Here is a 25,745-nt window from a genome sequence, read left to right as displayed (position 1 = left end):
GCATTCTATGAATAACCGCGCACACTAAGCTCGTTCTATATACCTAAGTTTAAATCATTTTCGCTGTTCTGTCTATAAGACAATTTTTTTTCAATATGCCCAAAATGTATTTAATAAATAATAAAATCTTGAAAAGCTAAATATTAATATAGTGCTATCAGTTTTGTATTGATAAAAGCAATACAGTTCACTATGCAATAGATAAAATTTACTAATGCATTATACTAAAGGAAAACCAAAAATAAATAATTTCTTTAAAAAAGTTTATTAGTATAATTTGTAAAACAAAAAAAGAAATACTAAATAGGTATTTAACATATTCTTAAACAACAGTAGAGATTACAATAGGTAAATAATAGTAATTTATATAATTACATGCAGTGTTGACTTTAGGAATGAAAAAGCTTTAGATATAGGGAAAGACTGAATTTCATTTTTAATTTCATGATTCTGTCTTAATGTGATAAGAGTACTGAGCTGGTAAATATAAAAACAAATAGAAAAATATTTGGCATCATCTATTTTATTGATTCAACCTGCAAAATGTCTGTTATTAACAGACCGCTTGTTATTTATGGGACTGTCAATATTTATTATCTGTTATAATATTGCAATCAAGTTTCAATCATAATTTGTTATCTGTCAAGTATTATAATAATTTGCCACAAAAAGCATACTATACAATACTATAGAAGATTTAGCTCTTGGTTAGTTACTGCACTCGTGTGTACAAATTTTATTAAAACTACCTAATTGTTATATATTGACAATAATTATAATTTTAACTCTTCACACTTTGGGTATGGCATTTTTTTAACTTTGAATATATTTTTATGGAATCTTCGAATATATTTTCTTTGAATATATTTAATTTGTGCTTAACGAAACAATTGACTTTCCAGTGTTTTTACACAAAAAAATTAAATGTTTCCTTGAAAAGCTTCTCCTTTGGTTTCAAGTATCCCCATATATTCAAAGTTAAAAAACCAGTCTACTTTTTTTCTACATGACTTATGTATAATATTATGTATCTGAAATGCAGCTCATAAAAAAAAACACAGAAAAAATTTATAATGCCATTCTTATATAAATTGTAAAAGAAATAGTAAAAATAATTCCAGGTACACAAAAAGTAAATTACCTTAACTGATAATAGATTATATATTTTTTTAAATCATAATACTATCATATCATGGACGGATTATCATATTATTAAATAATTCAAGTAACATAAAATAAATTGAGACAAAAATTAAAGCTATAAAATTAAAAATAATGGAATAAACATTTTGCTCAGAGCAAATATTCATAACAAATTATGTGATATTCATATCAAAATAAGATAAGATCTGAAAGTTATTTGTATTAATTTTACGGGGAGTATTTTTGTAACACATTGTATTTTATACAATGTTAACGAACCACATGTAATTCTACTGTGGAATATTTTGTGGTTATCATAGAGAGCAGCTTGTTTTCAGTATCCTGTGACACTTCTTGCCAAACACATTTTCCAATCAATGGCACTTCTTCCAGTGGAGACCTGAATGCAACTAGAAGGGTGAGGCAACAGCCATCTGCAGATGGGTCTGCCTCCACATTAAGCAGTCCCAAGGGCCTATGTTGACTAACATCTGCACCAAACATCTCCACCATAAATCTTCTCAATGTGGAATGTACACTCTTAGCTGGGTTAATTTCACACATCGGAAAATGTAATGCAGCTTTTTCACTTAACAATACATGTAATTTATTTGTACTTCTTTTCTTTATAACAACTATGAGCCTCAATAGATCTTTAACATGTGGAGTTGAAGCTGGCAAAATGTCTTTGTGCCAAGTTCCAGTTGATTTGCTTTGTTTGTATAGACGGGCCTTTTCTATAAGATGAATGATGTCATTTGACCTCAAAGTTATTTCTTGTAAATTACCAATCCATTTTGCTTGCAAAGATTCCTTATCAGCACTTGCAGGTGTCTTTAGTTCTCCTCCAATCACGTCTCCAGTCAAAACAAACCGGTACCACATTCCGCCCGCAGTTTCCACAACCAGGAGAGTTTTTGGATCGCACTGTAATCCGGTTTCTTCTAAAACTTCTCTGATGGTGGCTTGGACAATAGTCTCTCCCTTCTCCATACGTCCTGCAGGTAAATACCATTTACCGGCACAACTTTCTTTCGCTTCCTGCATCATCAAAACTTCATTCGATTCATTAATGATGACACACGCGACCACATAGGTGACGTTGCCGCCAAGGACAGGTTTAAAATTTGATGGAGTTGTGGGTGTTATACCCTGAGATTCTGCAACTGAATTTTGATCGGCAATAGTAAAATCACAAAAATCATGTTCGTCCCCTTCTAATCCGAATCCATCTATTAATCTTGCTAAACTAAGATCTACTTGGCGCGACATAGTTACCCAGTTTCTAAAAAACGTCAAATTCAGGATATCACAAATAAAATAAATGTGTCGATAAAATGAATCTTAAGTATGTCCACAATTTAACACAATAGCAAAAGGTAAAATAAATGTATGTATGAACAATTTTGCGCCAAAAGTATTTTCATTTATTATTTTACGCATTTGTCAACACACAACACCATACACGTTGACATTCACTGCCACACCATAGAGTAAGTACCAGTAAGTAATACTATGTACTATGAGTAAATGCCGAGGTACCTACTTACTCTAAGACTACTTTTCGTGTGTAGTACTAGTATTGTAATCATCGATATATATGTACTACGTACTAGATGTGGCATTCCGAACACTCACTGTGTTCAACTGAATTGACCTGCAATCCACTCAAAGTGACTAGTATCGTCACATCGTGTCAAAATTGACAGTTTTTAAAGCGCTTTAGCGCTGCATGTTTTAAAAGTTTGGTTATACGACATTTGATGTTTTGGCGCTGCAGCGAACTTTAATTCTAACTCTAGATTTTGAACAAATACTTTATATGGACGTCTGTGTCAATAGAATATATTTACGTCAATGATTTTTTTTTCTCTCTCTCTGGCTACGTCAATGATTGTAATGCTTTTTCAACTTTAAAGACTAAGTAGTACAATAAGAAGAGGCGGCACTGTGGGCGGCACTAAAGTTAGATTTTGTTTTATGGCTTCGCTGTTTAATTGCATTCAACCAATATGAAGTTATTTGGACAAGATACGATCTTGAGAAACTGTAAGAATCTTGTACGATATCAATCAAGCGGAGGTAATAAAATACCGAAATATATAAACAGATCTATCCGGATTTTTTCCTTTTTTCGTATTTTTCTGGAGCAACGTGATTTACTATGTATTATGAACCAGCCCATAAACTCCTAATTTTATGGGCTGGGTGATAATACATAGTAAATTACGTTGCTTTGCTCTGTTACTAAATTACGTTAGCGTAATTGACAATATATTCTCAGTTTTTCAACATACAAATACTAAGTCCTTTAGGTTACGAGTTTATTTTTACTTCTACGGATATCACTATTACATCGATAAATGAATAATCTTAAAACTTCATTAACAACAGAGACTGAAATTGAGGACGTAGCCAAATTAATAACCACGACAATTCAAGAATGTTGCTGGATGTCTACACCAGAAGTCACCTAACGCCCATTACAGCGTAAAACTTACTCCGACACTATACGGTCCCAAATAATGGAAAAAAGGAGACTTCGACGAGTGTGGCACACCAGTAGACATCCAAGTGACAAAAAAGCATTTAACAGAGCAATCCAAGATTTAAAAATTCTAATAGCCGAAGCTAATGACATCGTCCTGGAAAAATACTTAGAAGGGTTATCAGCCACCAAAGCGTCTAACTACTCATTATGGAAAGCATGCAAAAATTATGATCGACCTTTATATCACAAACCACCACTTCGTAGACAGGACGGAAAATGGGCTAGAACTGGACAAGCTAAGGCTGAAGCTTTTGCTGACCACCTTAGCAGAGTTTTCATTCCAAATGAAGCTAGACCAAATACAGACGAAACGGATATTAATTATATTCTTGACCAAGACCTTCAATTGGAATTACCCCTACAAACAGTAACTCCCAAAGAGATCTTTAGAAATATAAAGTCTATGGGTAATAATAAAGCACCGGGATTTGATCTCATTGATAAAAAAGTTCTTCAACAGTTGCCGCGCAAATCAGTAGTGTATCTTACCAATTTATTTAACGCCATTCTGAGAGTGGGGTATTTTCCAGACCTATGGAAAGTCTCCCAGATTATAATGATTCACAAACCTGGTAAACCTGCTAACGAAATTACCTCATACAGACCTATTAGCCTACTCCGAGTTATTTCCAAGCTTTTCGAAAAGACCTTACTTACGAGACTAAATAAAGTTCTTAGAGAAAAGTCTATAGTGCCCAATCATCAATTCGGATTTCAAAGAGAACATGCCACTATAGAACAAGTTCATAGAGTGTGTAGGACCCTCAAGGTAGGACCATAAGAAAAGCTTTTGAAAAAAAAGAATACTGCTCCTCTGCATTTCTCGACATACAACAGGCGTTTGATAGGGTATGACATAAAGGGTTGCTGTGCAAAATAAAAACTCTGCTACCACATACGTTTTATGGAGTATTGAAGTCGTACATTTCTGACCGAATATTCTCAGTAAAGGAAAACGACTGCACATCAGAATTCCATGCAATATCTGCGGGCGTTCCACAAGGCTCCGTACTTGGACCAGTTTTGTACACACTATACACATCAGACTTACCAAATACTCAAGACATAACTGTCGCGACCTTTGCTAATGACACTGTCTTACTTGCTTCGAATAGTTGCCCAATACAAGCTTCAGGGATTCTACAAAAAGGCCTAAATAAAGTAGAAAAATGGGTTACCAAATGGAGAATCGCTGCCAGTGTGTCTAAATCGGTACATGTCACATTTACCCAACGCAAAGAAGACTGTGCACCGGTCACACTGAATGGTACACAACTTCCACACCGCAACACAGTAAAGTACCTAGGAATGCACTTAGACCGCAGACTTACATGGAAGACGCACATTGAAACAAAGAGAGATGAAATCAATCTAAAGTACAAAGGCTTGTACTGGCTGCTGAATAGAAATTCAAAACTAGCAATAGACAACAAAATCCTCATCTATAAAACAATCGGAGCCATTTGGACATAGCCCATTTGGACATATGGCTTACAGCTCTGGGGTTGTGCTAGCAATTCCAATGTGTTGATAATGCAAAGGGTGCAAAACTCTATCCTGAAGCAAATCTCAAATGCACCATGGTTTATTACAACAAATGAAGTCCATGAAATTCTCAACATACCACTAGTCAAAAATGAAATAATGCTATGCAGTGCTAAATACAAAGTACGACTACAAAAGCACCCAACCAACTCGCGGTACAACTCACCATACCCGAAAGCATACGTCGGCTAAAAAAGCAGCGTGACATCTTTGATAAGGATAACCAGTAAAACTTAAACATTCCCAAGAAAGTGCTTACTCCACTGGGGGTAGCGCCCTATATTCCTCCGACTCTAACATCTCATCAGCTCATAGTCAAAAGGATTGATCGCATGATAAATAATAAAAAAAAAAAACATCGATAAATGAAATATTGGGGATCATTATTTCCTAATCACCTAACAAAATTGAGAAAATAGACTACGTCGAAGTATGAGCGTCTTGAACTTCCACTTTCCATATTCTACTAAGTAATATTATAAATGCGAAAGTTGTGAGGATGGAAGTATGTATGTGTTTATTCCTCTATCACGCATAAACTACTGAATGGATTTGAATGAAACTTTACAGTAATATTGGTTATACATCCGAATAACACATAGTCTAAAATTTTAATTAATTATAATGATTTTGTGTAATTTTTTTATAATGATTTTGTGTAATTTGGTCATAATGTAATGATACATATTAAGTAAGTCGGAAAAAAAAATCCCGGTAAACTCCTTCGCGCGGGCGAAGCCGCGAGCAAAAGCTAGTATATTATAATTCTCTTTGACTACCACCCATTTGGCAACACTAACTGCATCTGTGATACTGATCTGTCACAAAGAGCATTTCTGAATATCTGTCATCTATGGTAGCATTGACGATTGGCAGACAGTAGCCGATCGAAAATTCATAGAAATTTCGGCAATTATAAGAGGGTTAAGAAAAATCAGAACCATGTCTATGATGAAGGGAAATATGCTGGTAAATTTAATTTTTTATTTAAATATTTTTCATGTTTTTGAAAACTTGGTTTTTATATTACGTAATGTTGTCTTTAGGTGCGTTCCTTGAGCACATCGTCGGCCACCGCTCAGCTCATTAAGCCTCCTGTACAAGTTTTTGGTTTGGAGGGAAGGTACGCATCTGCCCTGTATTCAGCGGCTACAAAATCGAAAGCTTTGGACTCCGTGGAAAAAGAATTGTCACAGTTCCAGCAGTCTTTAAAAACGGACGCTAAACTTAAGGAGTTCATTGTCAATCCTACACTCAAGAGGAACCTGAAAGTGGATGCATTGAAGCACGTTGCTACTAAGGTATTAATATTGTATTTTGTCTTAATAACGTCAAAATTTTGCATATTTTCATAAGAATTTTCAATGTATCTGATATCTACTCACCCACACTAACCCAATTAGTGTAGGATAAACGACGTCTTAAAGATTACTCAAGAGTCAGGAAGTTGTTGGCATGATATTCCCATGCCTCAGAAAGCATGTAAGTCTGTTGATTGTGTACCTGATTTCGTTCTAGTCATGTCAGACTGCTATTGCATTCGACCTTGACATTAAAGGAACAGAGAGTGACTCTGTGCATTCTGCACATACTTTGGCACTATAATATCTCATCAACTCCAAAACTTGTATAAGAGGGGGAAATTATTTTCTAGTTTTCAAAATAGCAATAATTTTGTACACTAATATTTTAGTAAAATTTAAAGAATTTATGTTTTTTTCTTTTATAACATTAATGAAAATACTTTTAGCATAAAATATATTAAGTTTTTAAAAAAATCTTGTATTAAAAAAAATCCAGATCAATCTGTCTGCCACCACAAGCAATTTATTGGGAATCCTCGCTGAGAATGGTCGCCTGGGTAAACTGGAGGCTGTGATCAATGCTTTCAAGATCATGATGGCTGCCCACCGTGGTGAGGTCACCTGTGAAGTCATCACAGCCAAGCCTTTGGATCAGGCTCAAAGGCAGAACTTGGAAGCTGCTCTTAAGGTATTCATTTAAAAGGTGTTGAAATTAATAAACCTTAGGAACATAGTTACCAATAGTGTTCATCATGCTTAGTTTTGTAAGAAAAATTTATCTCAAAATTTTCATAACAACTGCTATCACTTATTTTATTTTGATTATAAATAACCCATTTTTAAGTGTCTGGCATCAACATGAATCATATTAATTTGATTACTTTTTTTTACTTTAACTCTGCTTGCTGTGCTACAATACATAATTAAAGTCAAACACACTGGCAGTATAAGGTTGCTGGTTATATTCCAGGACTGACACACATAGTATATACTGTATATTTCAATATTAGAATTGAGAATTAGTGATTTACAAAAAATACCTGTAAGAAGACATCATCATAAAGACTTTGTTTAATTAAAAATATAATTTATGTGGAAATTAATATTAGTGTGATGTATGAAATGGAATGAGCAAGAAGAAAGAACAGTTATAAATAGATATTTTAATTTTTTTAAAATTGTGTACATCAAAGATGTGGGATTTATTTGTTGTTGTAGTGAAGTTCCCCATGGTAAGTTTTTATATGAATAATAATGATTATAATAAATAAATTTATACTTACAGAAATTCCTGAAAAATAATGAAACTCTGCAACTGACAGCAAAGGTTGATCCTTCATTGATTGGTGGCATGATTGTTTCTATCGGCGACAAGTATGTGGACATGAGCGTGGCCAGCAAAGTGAAAAAATACACTGAGCTCATTAGCGCTGCTGTTTAGACATCTTTCAAACTACATACATTGTGCACTAGTAAAAAATGTTAAATAACTTGTAATTAAAATCCTTGTTCACTAGAAAAAATTTGTTTCAATACTACAAAATATTGTAAATAGGTACACACTTACGAGTGGATAATCCATCAATGCAATTTGTCTAGAGACAGGCATCTTGTCCTTCACTGTCATTGTGAGCCTGAATTTCAGCATGGTACCACACTATTAGCTTATGAAAAAGTATGCTAGAGTCATATCCTGCATCTGACACAATCTTTACTTATGATCAGTAGTTTCTCATACATTATGTAGGTACCAAATGAAAATAATAAAACACATTGGTTTATGAAATTTGATACAATAGCTTAAAGCTTTAGGTTAAACAGAGGCATATGTAAGGATGTTTTTGATTGAAACCTAGAGCTTTAGTCTTTGATACAAGTAACAGTATCAATCATGAGTAAATTGCCTATTGTTTGATGTTTTTTCAAAACTCGGTAATTGCAGATCATGGAGTATTGGAGATTTGGAGTATTACTTACTCTGTGATCTTAATTATACCAAAAAATAATGACAGTTCCTTATAGTTTTTTGTAGCTACAACCTTGATGCTCAATCTTTAAATTGCCATCTGTGAATGATGTGGTAGTCATCCACAATAAATATGTTTTCTCTCTCTTGTAATTGATGTAAAATCTCAACAAATGAGAATTATCATAGGCTTAGAGGATGGTGAGGGGGGGGGGGTATTTTAGTTTGTATGTAGTAGGCTTCTGGTATTCAATATGTTGTGTACTATGGTAGTGCTTCAATTCGCAATTAAAATTTTTACATACTGGACTAGTATTTTGTATTGTTTTTTGTAATAGGGGGATAATACAAGGAGCTAAGTTTGAAATATTTTTTAAGACACTTCACATTTATGTAAAGACAAAATAAAAATAATCTGTATAAGGTTTGTGGGCCTGATAATTTTTTTTCTTATTCCCTACATTAAAAAACTGCAAGAGTTCTAATATTGATATGTTCAAAAAACATATAAACCCTGTTATTGTGTGTAGTGTACATTCTATATAAGTATGTATTATGCCAAGAATTTGTTATATTCAAGATATGATTACAAGTTGTAATAATTATCAACTCAATTTATTGTACATTTAGCAATAAATCAATTACAAATAATTAACCAAAAAATTTAATTGTGCATTCATGCACACACATTAAACATTCTCATCCATAACAAAAATAATACTCTGTCAGTAATTAAAACACTAAGTTCTTCTATAGGAATAACAATAGTTAAGAGATCAATAATATTAATGAGATCTTTTGTTAGGATAACCATGAGATGATTATCCTTCTGTCGGAGCGCTCTCGCCTTTGAGCAGTGCATTTTCGGCTTCGAGTTCTGCAATGCGAGCTCTTGCTGCTTCTAGTTCGTCGTCGCCACTATCAGTGCCCAAATGTTTTCGAACATATTCTAATGCATCTTCCGGCTTATCAGGTTCTTCATAAAGACTGACGAGAACTTTTGTTAGTGCGTCCATAACACCAGCTCGTTCTAAATAACGTCTAAACTCCTCTCTTTTTGAATCAATGGGCTGAAATATAGAATGTATGATATTGGTTAAAATATTAAACTAAGTAAGTATATGTACAAATTTTTGCCAAATAAACTTATTAAACTATATTATAGTGTAACTATATTAAAAAATACAGTTTATTGAAAAATCTAGTATAATCCACATAATGCAAACCGGGATCTAAGATGAACATTGCACAATTTTGATCATCATTTCTTACCTTGTATGAAGACATTGTGTTGTTGTTATGTAATTATGTTAATTTTAATTTATTATCAATAATTTCGTATGTTTACAAATTTTAATTCTTGAAAAACAATGAAAGGACCGTCAACTTCACCGCTGCCATTAACTGTGTTGCCAGATAAATGGCCAAAGAGAATTATAATATATATGGATGAATGGCGGTCCAATTCACCGAAAATTTGTTACGAAGTGTGTAGTCTAAAGTCGGCTAGAGGCCCCTGCAGCTGCTCTGTGTAAAAAGACGAACCAGAAAGTAGGTATTAAAAAAAGGATTTACATTAGGGGACCGGACAGGTATTACCAAAAAATCTGAAATTCAGTTTAAAGTAAAGTTTGTAATATTAAAAATATTATCTCATATTTGTTTTTGTAAAAGAGTTGTGATTTGTATTTTTAAATCAATAAATAAAATACAATAATTATAATATTTTTAGTCTATTCTATACGGCAATGGAAACACCAATCACGGCGCATGACGTCACACGTGGGTAAAATGTAAACAAACAGACGTCATCTGGATGTCATACGTTGTGTTATTTTAATGCTTTAAAGGTGTTTTTTGACACAGAACTGCTCTAATAATTAATATTAATTTATACGGGACGTTGTTACTATCTTCCAGCTTAACGTTTACAGATTGTTTAATCGTTAATCATAATGGACCGCAAAAAATATCGTTGGTGCGTCGTACCTGAATGTAACAATACTTCTATATCTTCACCAAACAAATTATTTATTGATGTACCACGAAAAGCAGGTATACGAATAAAGTGGTTGCAGTTAGCAAGACGAAACTACGACGGAATGTCTGCAGACTCACCGATTTACTTCTGTGAGGATCACTTTGATGTAAGTAAATAAAAATAGTGTTTCGGTTTAAAATAAATCGATGAATATTTCAATTAATTAAATCATTTGTACACCCAGGGAGGTTATGGTCATGAGATGTATTTATTTATGTTTTAGCTGCCACATGATATGGAATAGAATATTTATTTATATAGAATTCTGGTTGCTAGACAGTAACCTGAGATTGCCCGAGATTAACACGGTCTATGCAGTGTTGCCAGATCATAATTTCTCTTTACCCCAGGATTATATTGGAATTTAAAATTTTACCCTTAAACCAATCATAAATAATTCGGTACTTTTTTTTCTATATCCTTATCTATGCAGACGCCACTTCTTTCTTCACTTCCACTTCAATAATTATTAATTTAATTATCTCATTTTATTCGGAACAACTAGCTGTACACGAAAATTGTATTGAATAAAAAATTATAATTGTTTCATGGCCTACAATTTTTGTAGGAAACATCTTTCTCTAAGCTAAATATTTATTACAATACCGTGAAACAATAGCTTTAATACCTTAACTCGTAGAATTACCCCAAAAATTACCATAAAAAAAAAATACCCTGCTGATTCAGTTTTACCCTAAATTTAGGGTAAATAACCCTAATCTGGCATTATTGAATCACTGTTCAAATGACAAGACTTGTCAAGTTGCTTTATCCACGTATGACGTCACACGAGACGAAATGACATAATGTAGCGTTTGCGCGGGAATTATAGCTATTTAACATTTAGGCATGGTTTTATGTACTTTTTAAGCTTTATTTGTGCAAAATACTATTTTTCTTGGCTATTTATATCCACAATGATCAATTTGAAACACCTGAAAATTTGTCCGGTCCCCTTTTCCCAATTTATATGTTAACGCATGGTATGTAAAAATTTCAGTAATAAAAAAAACAGTTTTTTTTGTTGGAGTAAAATATTTTTTTCCTTTTTTGTGTGCAATAATACACATCTAAAGCCAACACAAAAAATCATTATCATCCTATTTTATTTTGTGGCGTTGAAGGTGGAAAAACATTTTTTTTATTATTAAGTATACATACACGAATGAATGATTTTGGTGTTGGCGTGTAGTTTTATTTATATATATTGTAGACAAAGTAGACTCCCTACTTCTTCTAAGATATTTATTTTTATTGTAACATTCTGAGATTGTAACTGTTATAATTTTACACTTCCTTCACGATGGCGTCTATAGTGATGTGCCCACACTACTATTGGTGATGTCTTGACTGCCTCGGTGGCGTAGTTGTAATTGTACACGGTACAAGCACGACTACCGCGCTGAGGTCGTGGTTTCGAATCCCGGGTCGGGCTAAAATAATTGTGACTGGGTTTTTCCATCTTAAAAATTACTCAGTCGCAGCTCGGAGTCAAGAAATTGGCGGTGTGATACTCTCGTGCCTTGGAAAGCACGTAAAGTCGTTGGTCTTGCGCCTGACCTCTCTCCGGTAATGTCGGCTTGCCGTCTCACCGAACTATGAGAGTGAAGGAACAGAGAGTGCACCTGTGTATTGCGCACACACTTGTGCACTATAATATATCCTGCGTAGCTGGCTGATCTCCGTTGATATTGGCCGCCGTGGTCGAAATTCGGCTAGGAGGAGGGTTATTAGTGATGTTCTTATGTTTTTTGGTTTCCCGGAGAAAGTCCCTTATTACTACCGCCCAGCCTTCGCGGGGGGCGACTGAGCGGTTATGCTGGGGTAACCGTGCCTTACGGCCCGACGTTGAGCCGCCCGGATTTGATGACGACCTTCGGGCGACCGCCGGGCCGAGTCCCTAACCATATGTACAACTTAACCTACGCACGGCCAACCAGCTAAAACTCCGCGGTGGCTCTCTTCGGCGCATTTGGGACGGCTGCGGGCATCCTCTGACGTTGTATTGTCTAAGTCTACGACCGCAGCCGTCCCTGCGCGGTGCCGCCTTGCGGCCTGTCTCCTATGGGGGGGCTCAGAAGCCCCCGCGCACCAAAGGACGCCCTCGGCGTCTACGGCAGTATGAGGCCAACAACACACTGCCGTCCATCCCGGGGGTCCACCGAAAAATGTGCAAAATGCACAAAAATGCACTAGGGCGGACAGCCCCCTGCTGCCCGCCGACGACCCCCTTCGTGGCCCCTATTAGTCGCCTCTTACAACAGGCAGGGAATACCGTGGTGGAATTCTCCAAACGCCCTCAAACAGCCTGAAGCCTGCAATTTGAGTCCGATAGGCTATTGCCTAAAAAAAATATTCTTTTCCACAATACGATAGGAGGGTTGCCTCCTATCGTATTGTGGAAAAGAATATTCACAACGAAAAGTAAGTCAATTAGTTGCGCGGTGTTCTTCCTACCTTTTCAGAGATAAAAAGGCATCTATAGGTATGTATATTCGATAAGTATTTTTTAAAGTACCTATATTGTATTAATACCAGGAAAATAAAATAGGAGATTTATAATCAAACCCCCTTATTCATAGTCATTATTTATCTAATGACGAAGTATTGCTGTGATAACAAGTCTATTTCTCAGAGCTGACGGCATGGTAGTGCCTTCGCAGTGCGTAGACATAGGGCCGTTGTGATTGTCTAATATTGAGATACAACTTGAACTAGTTCTCAGATCAAGAACAAGCAACTAGTTGGCTGTCAGATTAACAAAGCTGACAAACAGCAAGCTGTCAGATAAGCAAAGCCGGAAACAGATTTGTAATCACAGCTATGCTCCGTCCTAAGATAATTAACGTCTATGAATAAAGGGGGAAAACACATTATTTTGATTACACACAGTAAGGAAAATAATACAAAAATGTTTAGTGTCATTATATTTATTATTTCAAAAAGGCACCTTATTTCAGTTGCCCTTGTAAAAACGAAAGTAAATCTTCGCATTAATACTTGAAGTTGTAAATATTAATTCAGAAGCTTAAGCATTAACAAAACAATTTGATGAAACTTTTAGTGACAGATTACAACTAAATTGGTATATTCCACCAAGAAATAAATGTTATATGCACATTCAAATCAATATAAGTTAAAAGTTATTTGTGAATGTATATTATTATCTATTTTATTTCATTTTTAATCTTCATCATTATCGGCTGGACCACTCCTAGGTTTCGGGCCGCCCGCCCTCTTGGCCATAATGATCTGGTCTACCTTTAAAATAGTTGTAGCAGCACCTACTGCATATTTAAGGCCCCAGTGCTTCAATAGGTATAAGTCCAAAATTCCTTTTTCTTTGGCATCACAAACACCGTTATTTTCAGAATCAATGTCAAAGCCATCATTCTTGTTTCCATCCTATAAAATACGAATAATTATTTTGTTAACATATAAAACATTTCTTTCTTATTTATATTATGTATAAAAACAAAATATTACTTTGTGTGCTTTATAAATGTTGTTAACAACTTCTGTGGCGTTGGCACCCGAGTTTTCTGCTAAGGCGCGGGGGATGCTCTCAAGAGCGATAGCGAATTTTCTAACGGCATACTGCTCTAACCCAGGGAGCGTGTCGGCATATTGTAGGAGCTGCTCTGCTAATTGAATTTCAGTGGCTCCAGCACCTGGTACAAATCTGAAACGAGAATATGAAGGTCTTGATTTGTGTTTTTTTAAATACACAACAAAGAAAATGTCATTATAATAATGCTACGGTTATTACCTTCCATCTCTTGTGATTCCTTTGAAAGTGTTTACTCCATCATCAATTGCTCTCTCAATATCATCCATGAAGTTATCAGTGGCACCTCTGACAATAATAGTAGACATTCTAGACTCTGAGCTGTCCATACGGAATATAACGACTCGCGTATCGCCTACTTCTTCAACACCGACAAAATCGCAATAACCTAGCTCTTCACTTGTAGGTGTAGTTAATCGAGGGAGGACCTGTAATGCAGTTTCATTATTTTACTTAATATAAATCTTAATAACATAATATGCCCTGACAGGTTTAAATTTTTAAGTCTTTTTAGAATATAATATAGTGATGGTCACTATAGATATATGTATATTATAGACCTATGAAACACACAAATAATGTTATTATGCAAAAGATATCTGAAAGCTTAAAATATTACATTTAAAGTATGGTTATAAAAATAATTTGATTCCTCTCTGGACAACTTTTTATACTATTTGTATTCCTCTAAATAAATATATGCAATGAAATAACAAATTGTTTCGATTTTTTCTATCTCATAGCTTTTTTGTTTGTGTAAGTACATCCTTTCTATCAAATGATATATAGAATTAAGACAAAGAAAAATCAATAGCTCAAACAGAAAAAATCATGATATTATGCAAAAAAAAAATTGTTATGTAAATTTATTTCTAGGAATACTTATATACCATAAAAACTTACAGTAGCATTCACAGTTTTAGCCAATCGTCGTAAATCAAACTTGGAATTCAGACGGACAGCCATAATGTTATATTTGTTCAGGAAGTGTAAGGCCATATCGCCAAACTTGGCTCCTGCCACAATAACCTTCACACCAGCATCTGAGATTGCCTTAATTTGGGATTCCAAGAGTGATTCTTCTCCACGGCTGAAGTTTAGCAATTCATCTGCAGTTTTAATGAGAACTGTGCCCTTTGTCTCAGTCTGAGTGATGTCAATAGGGCAGGAGTACACAGCAACTTTACAATTTGTTGCTGAAGTGACATCTCCTTCAATTTCACGCTTGAACACCATTCCAGAGAGAACACTGGATTGAAGCAATCCTGCTCCAAGAATCTGAAATACAGATAAAATATATTTTATTAAAATTAGATTATAAAAGAATGTATTATATAAGAATATAAACAGTAATGTGTTAGGTAATTAAAATGCCAAATAAATTCATTGAAATTAAATTATATTACTTACTTTGCATATTCTGACATTGTCAACATTGAATGTTGTTTTTTCAGGTAAGATAGCCACACTAGCTTTAGCAACAAGTTTTGAGATAAAATCTTCATATCCATACTGTTTAGACATAATGGAAGGTATGATAGCCTTGGTTACTTCATCAACATTTTTGAAGTCCTTTATTTCATGACAAATAAGGCTTGGGAGGATTTCAATGCACTTATCAAGAGCTCTCTCATATCCATCGGCAATTTCACTGGTGGTTACACCTAAACGAAGAAGCTCTTCGGCAGATTCTAAGAGTGCACCAGACAATACAATTACGAAGTTTGTGCCATCACCAACTTCTGCATCTTGCATTTGACTGGCCAGCACCATCAGTTTTGCAGCTGGGTGTTCAATATCAAGTTCCCTGATGATGGTGCCTGCATCACTGGTCACAAATTGTTTGTCTATGTGATTGATAATCATCTTGTTCATACCATTAGGACCATATGCAGACCTTACACTTTGTGCAAATTGTTTGCATGCATTTATGTTGCGATATACCGCTTCCTCCAAACCTGAGAACATCTGAAATTAATGAAAGCATATTTTACAAGTGAGAATATTCATAGGTGGTCAATCCTAGGAAAGAAAAATATATATTATATTGCAATATTATATTTTATAAAATTACACATCCAAGCATTTAAGCAATTCTTTATTGAGGTAAATAAAAGTTATAGGGTCATAAGAAGCAACAATTGTCACAATAAATGAATTTATGTAATTATTAATTTTAATAAATTCTCTAAGTAAAAACACATTACAGTAATTGAATTGGTAAATCATTTTTAAACATTATCAATATATAATTAGAAACCTTTGAATAACAATTTGATAATTCTATCTTTGTAATTACCAGGCCAGTGTGGTGGATTAAGACCTAATCCCTATCAGTAATAGAGCATACTGCATGCCCAACAGTGGGACAGTATATAATACTGGGCTGATCTTATTATTATTTGTGTAATTATAATAATCACAAGAAAAGTTTTTCCTCATCATCCCCAACTGATTCTGAATTCAAATTCTATGCCTATCACTAAATACTTTTACTTTACTTTGTAATACATTTTTATGACTTGTTGAGGGTAACCTGAGTTATATGGGATTTCTAAGGCACAAAATAAGTTCATTTAAATAATGTTACAGAAAAGAAGATCAATTAGTATTGTATATAAGTAAGTTGCTTAATCAATTATTTTAATGAAGCCTAAGATAATTCTTCCTATTTTTTTTTTAAATTCTATGAAGGAATAGGACTTTACGAGAATATATGATTTTGCCCCTATTTATTATGTTCGGCAATTAAGAGGATCTGATTAAACATTTAAACCACACTTTATGGATATAAGATGAGTGTAACAATAATTAAACAAAAATCCATCATAATTTATAAAACTATAAAATATAAAATGAATGAGTAAACAATGTTGAGTCATCACCAATATTTGGACGATATCAAAAAAACATCATAATTCAAAACCCAAGCATCATGATACATTTATATTCGTTTCCACAAAGCGGATAATGTGCTCATCACAAAATAATAAAGTACAGTAAAAATATAATGTGTTTATTTGTTATCTTTTAGGATTGCAAAATTTTATGTTGTTAGAAAGTAAAAGTGAAATGCGAATGTATTTTCAAATAAATTAAAAGCATTAAATCACAAAAAGTAGTAGCATTTGTTAGTCACACATGACACCGGATAGTAAACTTTGGTTATGTGTAAAATAACTTACCCGGGCACCATCTTTTAACATTTGCGGCACACCCGGCGCTTTCGGTACGTGTAAAGCCATTTTTAAAGTACTTTCAAGTTAAAATTATTAGAAAATTTCTTTAAGTATTCCGCGTGACCACCGATAAATCCAAAAGGCGAAATGACAAATTGAATGAATGATTTATGGATTCTAGAACGAACTACTATAGATTATAGTAGAACTTGTAAAAGTTAGTTCATTTGTCTTAGTAAATACTTTTAGTTCAGGTACTTTTCAATTCTTATAATAACGTTTGAGATGTTTGATAATGATTGAGATAATAAGAGGGAGGTATATGGCACAAATTACGGGAAAATGTGTTTATTTACGAAACATTGACATATTACAAGAAGCACATTTTTTTTATCTCCGAAAATCTAAATATTTCCCCCAATTTCGTCCATTCTCTCAAATCTGGTATCACAGCTCCAAATATTGCCATTTATTATTATTACGAAAATTTTATCGCATATTGTAACAAAATTTCTATTTTGCATTTTAAAATTAATAACTACTAAGTACTGTTTGTGTATCTAATGTAGTATGTAAAATAATTTATGTATGCGTCTGGAGGACTGATATCCACGGACAGGAATAAATAAAAAAATATTGACATTTATTTGTGGAAGGAGTAACGCTCCAAATACCGCACTTTAAGATGGTTATATATTAAGCATAGATGTTCTTTTATCTTAGTCACACCAAGGTAAAAAATAATTGTACTGTTTGAAATAGCTAACATGTTAAGAAATTGAATACTTTCTGATTCAATCTGGGATTGGAGCAGCGTCAGGTGTCTTTGTTTTCGTTATTGCTTTGTTGTTAGCTGTGATTTAAATTAACAATTTCGGAGAATTACAGCATTTACACACAATAAACAACCATGTCGGGCTGTGATACACAGAAAGCAGAGACTTCAAAAGATAATATATCTACTAATTCCATTGATGAAGGTCTACCTCGGGAGTTAAGTCAGTTAAGTCTTTCAAGTGCTTCCAGCCAAGATGAATTCTTTTGTGACAAAGGACATTCGGAGGCAGCTTTAAAAAGTATATACGGTTATTATCAGTCTCAACAACTATGCGATGTGGCACTTATTGCAGGCGGATGCAGGTTAGTTTATTTAAGCTATTTGTGCATATAAAGCAAATAATAATAATAAAAATTGATTTTCACAAACACACCTTTGTTTCGCTTAATAATACTATGAACTTGCAGAAATCATAACTCGCTTCCACATAAAGGCATCCAAGTGACTTTATGTTCCACTCATTAACTTGTGTGTTCTAAGGTAATTATGTTGCATTAGCTTTGTGATGAACATTATGTTGTTTACTTATACAATTTTAGGATCCCAGCGCACAAAGTACTATTAGCGTCATGCAGTGAATACTTTGCAGCTATGTTTACTGGCTCCCTGAGAGAGGCCCAGCTGACTGAGATAACACTTGAGCGTGTTGACTCACAGGCACTACAAGCTCTTGTACACTACTGCTACACAGGCACTATTGGTTAATAATCTTTCATTTATTTTACTTCTAATAAAATACTATTCTTGTTTAAGCTAAATATACTGTTTCTTATAAATTTCTTTAATTATTTTTGCCATCACTGTATTCACCCTTAAATTAATACATGACCATATTGTAATTTGCTTAACTTAGTTTTTTTTTATTATTTTCTTTACATTTTTTTTCTTTTGTGCATGATTCTGCCATCTATGCTACACCTTTTTTAATATTTTAATTCCTCATGACTTGCAGAATTAAGAGAAGAAACAGTGGAGATATTGTTGTCAACAGCAAGCCTTTTGCAATTGCATTCAGTGACAAATGCATGCTGTGCATTCCTTAAAAAACAATTGGACCCTTGTAACTGTTTGGGTATAGCTTTATTTGCAGAACAACAATCATGTTTGGATTTGCACAAAAGTGCTTTGAAATATACATACCAACATTTCATGCAGGTACAGTTGATATATAATATAGGATTAATAGAGTAAATTTCTCCTGTAGTTTCTAATTACTCATTCGAATTACAAGGTTGTAAAACATCAAGAATTTTTGGGATTACAAGCAGATCAGTTGGCAAGCTTACTGAAGTCAGATGATCTTAATGTTGTCACTGAAGAGAATGTGTTTGAAAGCCTCATGGCTTGGGTGCAACATGACAGTGCAACTAGGGAAGAACACTTGCCAACATTGCTAAAGCTCATCAAACTACCATTATTATCTTCTGAGGTATGTAATATGTACAGTTGCATACAAGTTCATCATTATATTCACATCCCCATAATTGATATATTGTGTTTACTATTACATAGTTGACTATAATATCATTCAGATAGATGTGATAATTATAGTATGTAATATAAACAAAAAATCATAATAAGATGGATATAGTGTGATGAAGATTAAAACCTGGATTAATTAAAATATTAACATACATATTTAAAACATATGGCAACAATTCATTGTAGGTAAATAATAATGTAGAACTGTTATATTTGCAGTATTTGATTGATAAAGTAGAACAAGCTTGCGGTAATGTACCTGAATGTCAACCATTGATAATGGAAGCAGTTAAATGGCATCTCTTACCTGAAAGACGTTCCTTGCTGTTCTCACATAGGACAAGACCGAGGACATCAACCATTGGACGGCTCCTGGCCATAGGAGGAATGGACGGATATAAGGTTGTAACTTGTTCTATTTACAATTTTATTATATCCACAAAATCCACCATAGAATGACTTTAAATTTTTTAGGGGGCTAGTAACATGGAGATGTATGATCCACGAACAAACACTTGGACTCCTTTTATGAGAATGGGTGCACGGAGACTGCAGTTTGGAGTAGCTGTGATGCAGAATAAACTTATTGTTGTTGGTGGCAGAGATGGACTTAAAACTTTGAATACGGTAACATTTCATACATTTATTCTTATGATTGAAATGGTGCAAAGTATAAGGTTCTTCTTTATGCAAATCAATTATCCAAAGCAACATACCTTTGCATAGTAAATTATATAAATAATGATAATTCTCTTCAAGATAATATATATTTGAAGGACTTTATTATTTATAGTGGAAGCATGTTTCAGGTGGAATGTTTTGATCTGACGTCACTCAGCTGGAGCACATTGGCGCCCATGAACACGCACCGACACGGGCTTGGTGTGGCGGTACTGGGTGATGGTCCAAACTCCCCGGTGTATGCAGTGGGGGGTCATGATGGATGGATCTATTTGAACTCTGTAGAACGGTATTATATTTTCTATCGCATTATTTACTAAACATAAGACCTAAAATATGAATTTCCCTAAATCTTCTTATTTAAGTATATTCATGTAAACTAAAAGAAAAATAGAATGTAGCATCCCACAACATGGTAGGGAAACAAAGATATTGATTATAAATCAATCAATTGGTCCTTTGTGGTCCCTGCTACAAATGTGTACATTTTATATTAAATGTTTCTTATGGCTGATTCTGATAAACGGTCTTCATAGCGAAAATAGACCAATCAGAATATTTTTTATTGACATGCTTACAGATGTGTTATTTTAATTGGTTTATTATTAGCTTTAACGCGTCTTTAGCGGTTGGGATAGTTTATCGGAACCTGTTTAGAATGTGAATAAAAGTGTTTCCGTAGTTGGGACGCCTGCTCGCGCACGTGGACGATAGTGGCGCCGATGACGGGGGCGCGCAGCACGTGCGGCGTGGCGGCGCTGCGCGGCAAGCTGTACGCCGTGGGGGGGCGCGACGGCGGCGCGTGCCTGCGCTCCGTCGAGTGCTACGACCCCGCCACCAACCACTGGACCAACTGCGCGCCGATGACTCGACGCCGCGGCGGCGTTAGTGTGAGTACAGTCTATACTCTACATGTTTGAGACGCTGCTATTGTTTTACTGTGCCAAATTCAACGACTTGGTACTGTTCATTGTGTTTTAGGCTACGGAATAATAGTTACCTTAATTTAATATTATTATTTGCAACTGACATAAGCCAGATATTATGTTAAGTGACAGGACTGGCCATAATCGTTATGGGTCAAATATATTTTTTTTAACAAAAGACCCAAGACTATTGCTTTTTTGTTATGCGCGACTACTTGTCTTTTGTTGATGATAAGTGATTGACATTCGAGTCTACTTCCGCCTACGACTTTTCGTAGACCCTTCGCTAGACCGTTGGCGCTCGGAGGCCGCTCTCTGGTCACATGGTAATACCTCGTCAACGTCATCGTTCAAAACGGGCAAGATCTTTAGCAAACAAGGCTGCGAAGAATGTTAATACTTGGTTTGTAGGTATGTGCGGCAGGCAGCTACCTGTATGCTCTAGGTGGACACGAGGCGCCCGCAAACACAGTGGGCGGGAGGCTCGCGTGTGTCGAGCGATACGACCCCGTCGCCGACACGTGGGTGTTACTGGCGCGCCTGTCCTACGGCAGGGACGCCATAGGATCCTGTTTGCTGGGCGACCGGATTGTTGCCGTTGGTGAGTGAATCGTTTGTATAATTATTAATTACATAAGTAGAGTGTCACACTTGGGAAATATTCCGATACTTTTTATATTATGATTACGACACAGCCTCTTCTTTTTATTTGTATTTAAGAATTGCGATGGATGTAAGTTTTAGATACGAAATAATAATCTAGATTGTCTCAGTCGGGGGTTCAACCCGGTAAAACTGTTCAGTTCATTATGATAAATAAAGTTTCAATTCAAATCTTATATTGAAAAATATATGTAGATTTTCTAGAAGACGCTTTATAACTTTTAAAACGGTAAGATCGGAATAGTATCGTCAGTAATCGGCGCGCATATGCATGTAATTTGAATTGAAGTATTGCTTGGAGGTGGTTACGACGGGGTGCAGTACCTGTGCGTGGTGGAGGTGTACGACTCGGGGTCGAACTGCTGGCGCAAGCTGGCGCCGCTGAGCACGGGGCGCGCGGGCGCGGCGGTGGTGGCCGTGCCGCCGCCGCGCAACCTCTTCTGATACACTCACCACCAGCTGCTCACATACGTCTTCAGCTCCCTCGACACCACCGGGGCTCAACTTCAACAACACAATGTGTGGGAACACTTTGCTTGTGACGATTTATAAGTGACCATCGAGGACGCGTACTTAATAATATTAAGCAACATAGTTCCAAACCGTACACCTATTGATACGATTCACTTTCTTCGTAAACGTACTTTGATGGTTTATTTCTACGTAGTTACCCAGTGTCGACTACGATGTTCCAGTGTCAATAGAAGTAGAAGATTAATATCGTAAACCGTGCATCATTTACTAGTTATAATCTTTATATTTTTTAAACATGTATTCCACTAATCTGTATCTATATGTTTTTATATACAATTTAGTACTTAACGGTTATTATTTTCCATTTTTTAAAATAATTGTGAATGTAGTTAGTCATTGCAATATACGTACTGTATTTTGAATCAATTTAGTAATTGCAATGGAAGTAAACATACCAGTGGCAAAGAGTTGCTATAACTAACACAATGCCTCCAGCTTTATATCTTTGGAAATTTATTAAATAGTAAATAATATAATTTGCTATTGTATCCTATAAATTATGTACTTAATTAAATATCAATTGTGTATTTTATTACACGTAGGAAAATAAAGTAAGCAATTTAGAAAATAATTTTCTTAATTGACGTTGTTGATGCCAAATTGCATTAATCCTCTCTTATAGTTTTTGATGTTGACTACAAACCTGACATTATCTAGATTCCAGAAGCTCGTCACGTTGGTTATGGCGACAACCAACCGATGTATTTTTTACTGTTATCGGGAATAAAGAAATTATTCACAAACAATTTTGTTTTAGAGCACGTTTCACTTCAACATTTTAAATTCATTTAAATGTCAATGCTAAAATACAATATATGTGAACTTTTAACATAATGTCCGTGTTTGTTCATTTATAGATTTAGATAATACAATTTCAATACTTGTGGAAACTTTGAAATGGTTTTTCCAGTAGGAATTTTCAGTATCTGCTAATGACGGACAACGCTGCCGATAACTCATTGTGTATGTCACAAGTGGGACGTCACAATTATTTCTTTGTAATCCTTTACACGTGTAACATACATCGGCTTCTTGAAGTCATCATTATCAGTAAGACAGCCGTAAGGCTGTTCGGCGTAAACGGCATCCAAAAGAAACACCCGACACTTGAAGGGTGCATTTATAAAATAAATACGTTTTATATAAGAACTAAAAATATTTTTATATCAAAATGAAACACCTTCGACCAGATTGGTCCTTTTAGCGATAAATAATTTCATTCGGTTATTGATCTCAATATGTATAAAAAGTATGTAATGATATGATTAGTTTTAGATTTTTTATCAAGGACTCTGCTAGTATTGGTGTCCAGTATATTCTAGTAATTTTGTATTAGATGTGCTAGAACTTATTCGGTGTAATTACCTGTAAGTTTGTGTCTGAATTTGTAATATGTATCCGTGTAGTAGACAAACTGTAATCCATTAAATATGTTTCAATTGTTTTTGTTTATATAACACGGCACTATTTTTGATGTTATATGGCGTTTATAATCTAGGTGAATACAACCATTTATAATTATTTGTATTTTGACTACCACATTTTCATTTACCATCCGCCTATAATGAGATTTATTAGAAAAAAAATAAAAACGATGTTAAAACTATCTTGACGTGATATTTTTTAGTTTAAACTTATAACAGTCAAGGCTTATATGTTAGGTAATTATATTATAATTCAGCTACTTAATAATCAGTATTATATAACTAATACGTGCATAATATATTACTTTCATGTACTGTATTTTGTGTTAGCGAAGTTTAGGGGACCATCCTGTGATGTTAGTGTTAGAATAACACTAAGAGATACTATGGATAAGTATGGATCATATATATTAAATCAACAGTGAAGGAATTAAATAATTTAGTTATTATGTGTTTTTCTTTTTTACTCCCCATAAGCTGGCTTAATAATACTAGGTCCTATGCTTATTTTTATTTATGTTGTAAAAAAGAGGTAAAGTTTCCATGTTGATAAAAAATAGATAACACACAAATGCCATGGTTCAGCTTTTTATGTATCTTGCAGGGTTATTGGAATTTTTATTGACAAAAATATATAATTATATGATAATGATATATATTTCATTTAATTTGTATAAAAAATATAATATAGAGCCTTGTAACAGTGAGCCAGCCATATGTAATATATATCTAAATCACAATAATTTTGTATTCCAAACACTAAATCAAGTAATGAAGTGGATATCTTAGAGGTGTAGGGTTAATTTCTGTGCATCTACCTACTCTCTTTTGTATTCTTTTTATGTTATGAACGATTTATTTTTCACCTGTTTATCTATCACTAAACTGAGCTTTATCATATGTTATTTATGGCAATGGAAATATGTAAATGTATTGTTACTTATAAGTTATTATCAGTGTCGTAAAATAGTAGCAATTGTCGCGGTTTGAACGAGTACCTTTACTGCGACAAAATTATTCTCTCTTTACTTTTTCTCCATGATGCTTCTTTAAAAGGGAAAGGTTTGTCAGTTTTCAGGGAAAGTCAGTATTTAATTTTATTACTTAGAAACGCCATTGCATATCCAAGGGCATCTACATTGATGCATTTGGCCGTGTTTTGTTTTTTGATCACAAAGTCATATCCTTTTTATAACAGGATGTAAACAAATTGACTTGGTGATAAATAATCAACCGCCATTGAACATCCACTCTGCCAGAAGACTTGTAGTTGCAAATGTTGATAAACTGAAGTTTACGCCTTAATTTCCGCGAGCCATTGACGTGGTGATGAATGGTAGTATTCCGCCCATATTTCTCCGGGCGACTCAAATAATTGACGAGTAATTTTAGTTGCCCTACTTGGGAGTTGAACTCACGATTTACGGTTTACTGCCCGATTACGTTGTCACTAGATAAGACAAAGATATTTTGGATATATTTGTTTATAGATGTAGAGTCATGTAGTTAACTATAGCATGACGTTAAGAATTCTGATAGAGAGCAGACAAAAGTCTTTATAAAGGTCATCACGATGACCTCTCTTAGCTAACGTTCGGTTAGATCGGAACATTTGGCATTACCGGAAGATCATTTATACACACACAACATCACGCTTTTATCCCCGAAGGGGATATGCAGAGGCGCAACCAAGGCACCCACTTTTCGCCAAGTGTGTTCCGTCCCGTGATGTTATAGGGGGCGAGCCTATCACCATACCGGCTACAAATTCCAGACCCCGGGCTGATACTGAGCAGAAAAACCCAAATATCACTTTGCCCGACCCGGGATTCGAACCCAGGACCATAGAGCGCTGTCGTACCGCGCATGCAGTACAACTACGCCACCGAGGCAGTCATTA

At 34.7% G+C, this 25,745-nt stretch overlaps 5 protein-coding genes across 5 annotated transcripts; 2 read left to right on the top strand and 3 right to left on the bottom strand.

Moving 5' to 3' along the window:
* Positions 1-244: 244 nt before the first annotated feature.
* LOC115451304 (8-oxo-dGDP phosphatase NUDT18) lies at positions 245-2,726 on the bottom strand. The gene has a single exon (XM_030179591.2). It carries the CDS (start codon positions 2,413-2,415, stop codon positions 1,414-1,416), a length of 1,002 nt encoding a protein of 333 aa, XP_030035451.2. The 5' UTR covers positions 2,416-2,726; the 3' UTR covers positions 245-1,413.
* A 3,303-nt stretch (positions 2,727-6,029) lies between these two features.
* On the top strand, positions 6,030-8,066 carry LOC115451307 (ATP synthase subunit O, mitochondrial). Its single transcript, XM_030179594.2, has 4 exons — positions 6,030-6,208; positions 6,286-6,540; positions 7,040-7,231; positions 7,829-8,066. Exons 1-4 carry the CDS (start codon positions 6,182-6,184, stop codon positions 7,982-7,984), a joined length of 630 nt encoding a protein of 209 aa, XP_030035454.2. The 5' UTR covers positions 6,030-6,181; the 3' UTR covers positions 7,985-8,066.
* Positions 8,067-9,105: 1,039 nt separating this feature from the next.
* Positions 9,106-10,029, bottom strand: LOC115451308 (c-Myc-binding protein). The gene is made up of 2 exons (XM_030179595.2): positions 9,782-10,029; positions 9,106-9,579 (listed from the first exon to the last, which is right to left on the bottom strand). Exons 1-2 carry the CDS (start codon positions 9,794-9,796, stop codon positions 9,331-9,333), a joined length of 264 nt encoding a protein of 87 aa, XP_030035455.1. The 5' UTR covers positions 9,797-10,029; the 3' UTR covers positions 9,106-9,330.
* A 3,435-nt stretch (positions 10,030-13,464) lies between these two features.
* LOC115451306 (T-complex protein 1 subunit theta) lies at positions 13,465-17,483 on the bottom strand. The gene is made up of 6 exons (XM_030179593.2): positions 17,304-17,483; positions 15,529-16,086; positions 15,022-15,396; positions 14,320-14,546; positions 14,037-14,232; positions 13,465-13,955 (listed from the first exon to the last, which is right to left on the bottom strand). Exons 1-6 carry the CDS (start codon positions 17,361-17,363, stop codon positions 13,734-13,736), a joined length of 1,638 nt encoding a protein of 545 aa, XP_030035453.2. The 5' UTR covers positions 17,364-17,483; the 3' UTR covers positions 13,465-13,733.
* A 596-nt stretch (positions 17,484-18,079) lies between these two features.
* Positions 18,080-24,294, top strand: LOC115451305 (kelch-like protein 5). The gene is made up of 10 exons (XM_030179592.2): positions 18,080-18,437; positions 18,675-18,835; positions 19,088-19,290; positions 19,367-19,564; positions 19,837-20,019; positions 20,092-20,244; positions 20,427-20,587; positions 20,981-21,188; positions 21,636-21,825; positions 22,189-24,294. The coding sequence occupies exons 1-10, from the start codon at positions 18,208-18,210 to the stop codon at positions 22,329-22,331; spliced, it is 1,830 nt and encodes a 609-aa protein (XP_030035452.2). The 5' UTR covers positions 18,080-18,207; the 3' UTR covers positions 22,332-24,294.
* Positions 24,295-25,745: the final 1,451 nt, after the last annotated feature.

This window comes from Manduca sexta, chromosome 19 (assembly GCF_014839805.1).
Source record: "Manduca sexta isolate Smith_Timp_Sample1 chromosome 19, JHU_Msex_v1.0, whole genome shotgun sequence".
NCBI classification, from domain to species: domain Eukaryota; kingdom Metazoa; phylum Arthropoda; class Insecta; order Lepidoptera; family Sphingidae; genus Manduca; species Manduca sexta.
Note: the sequence above shows the minus strand (reverse complement) of the source record. Positions and strands in the feature narration are given on the sequence as shown.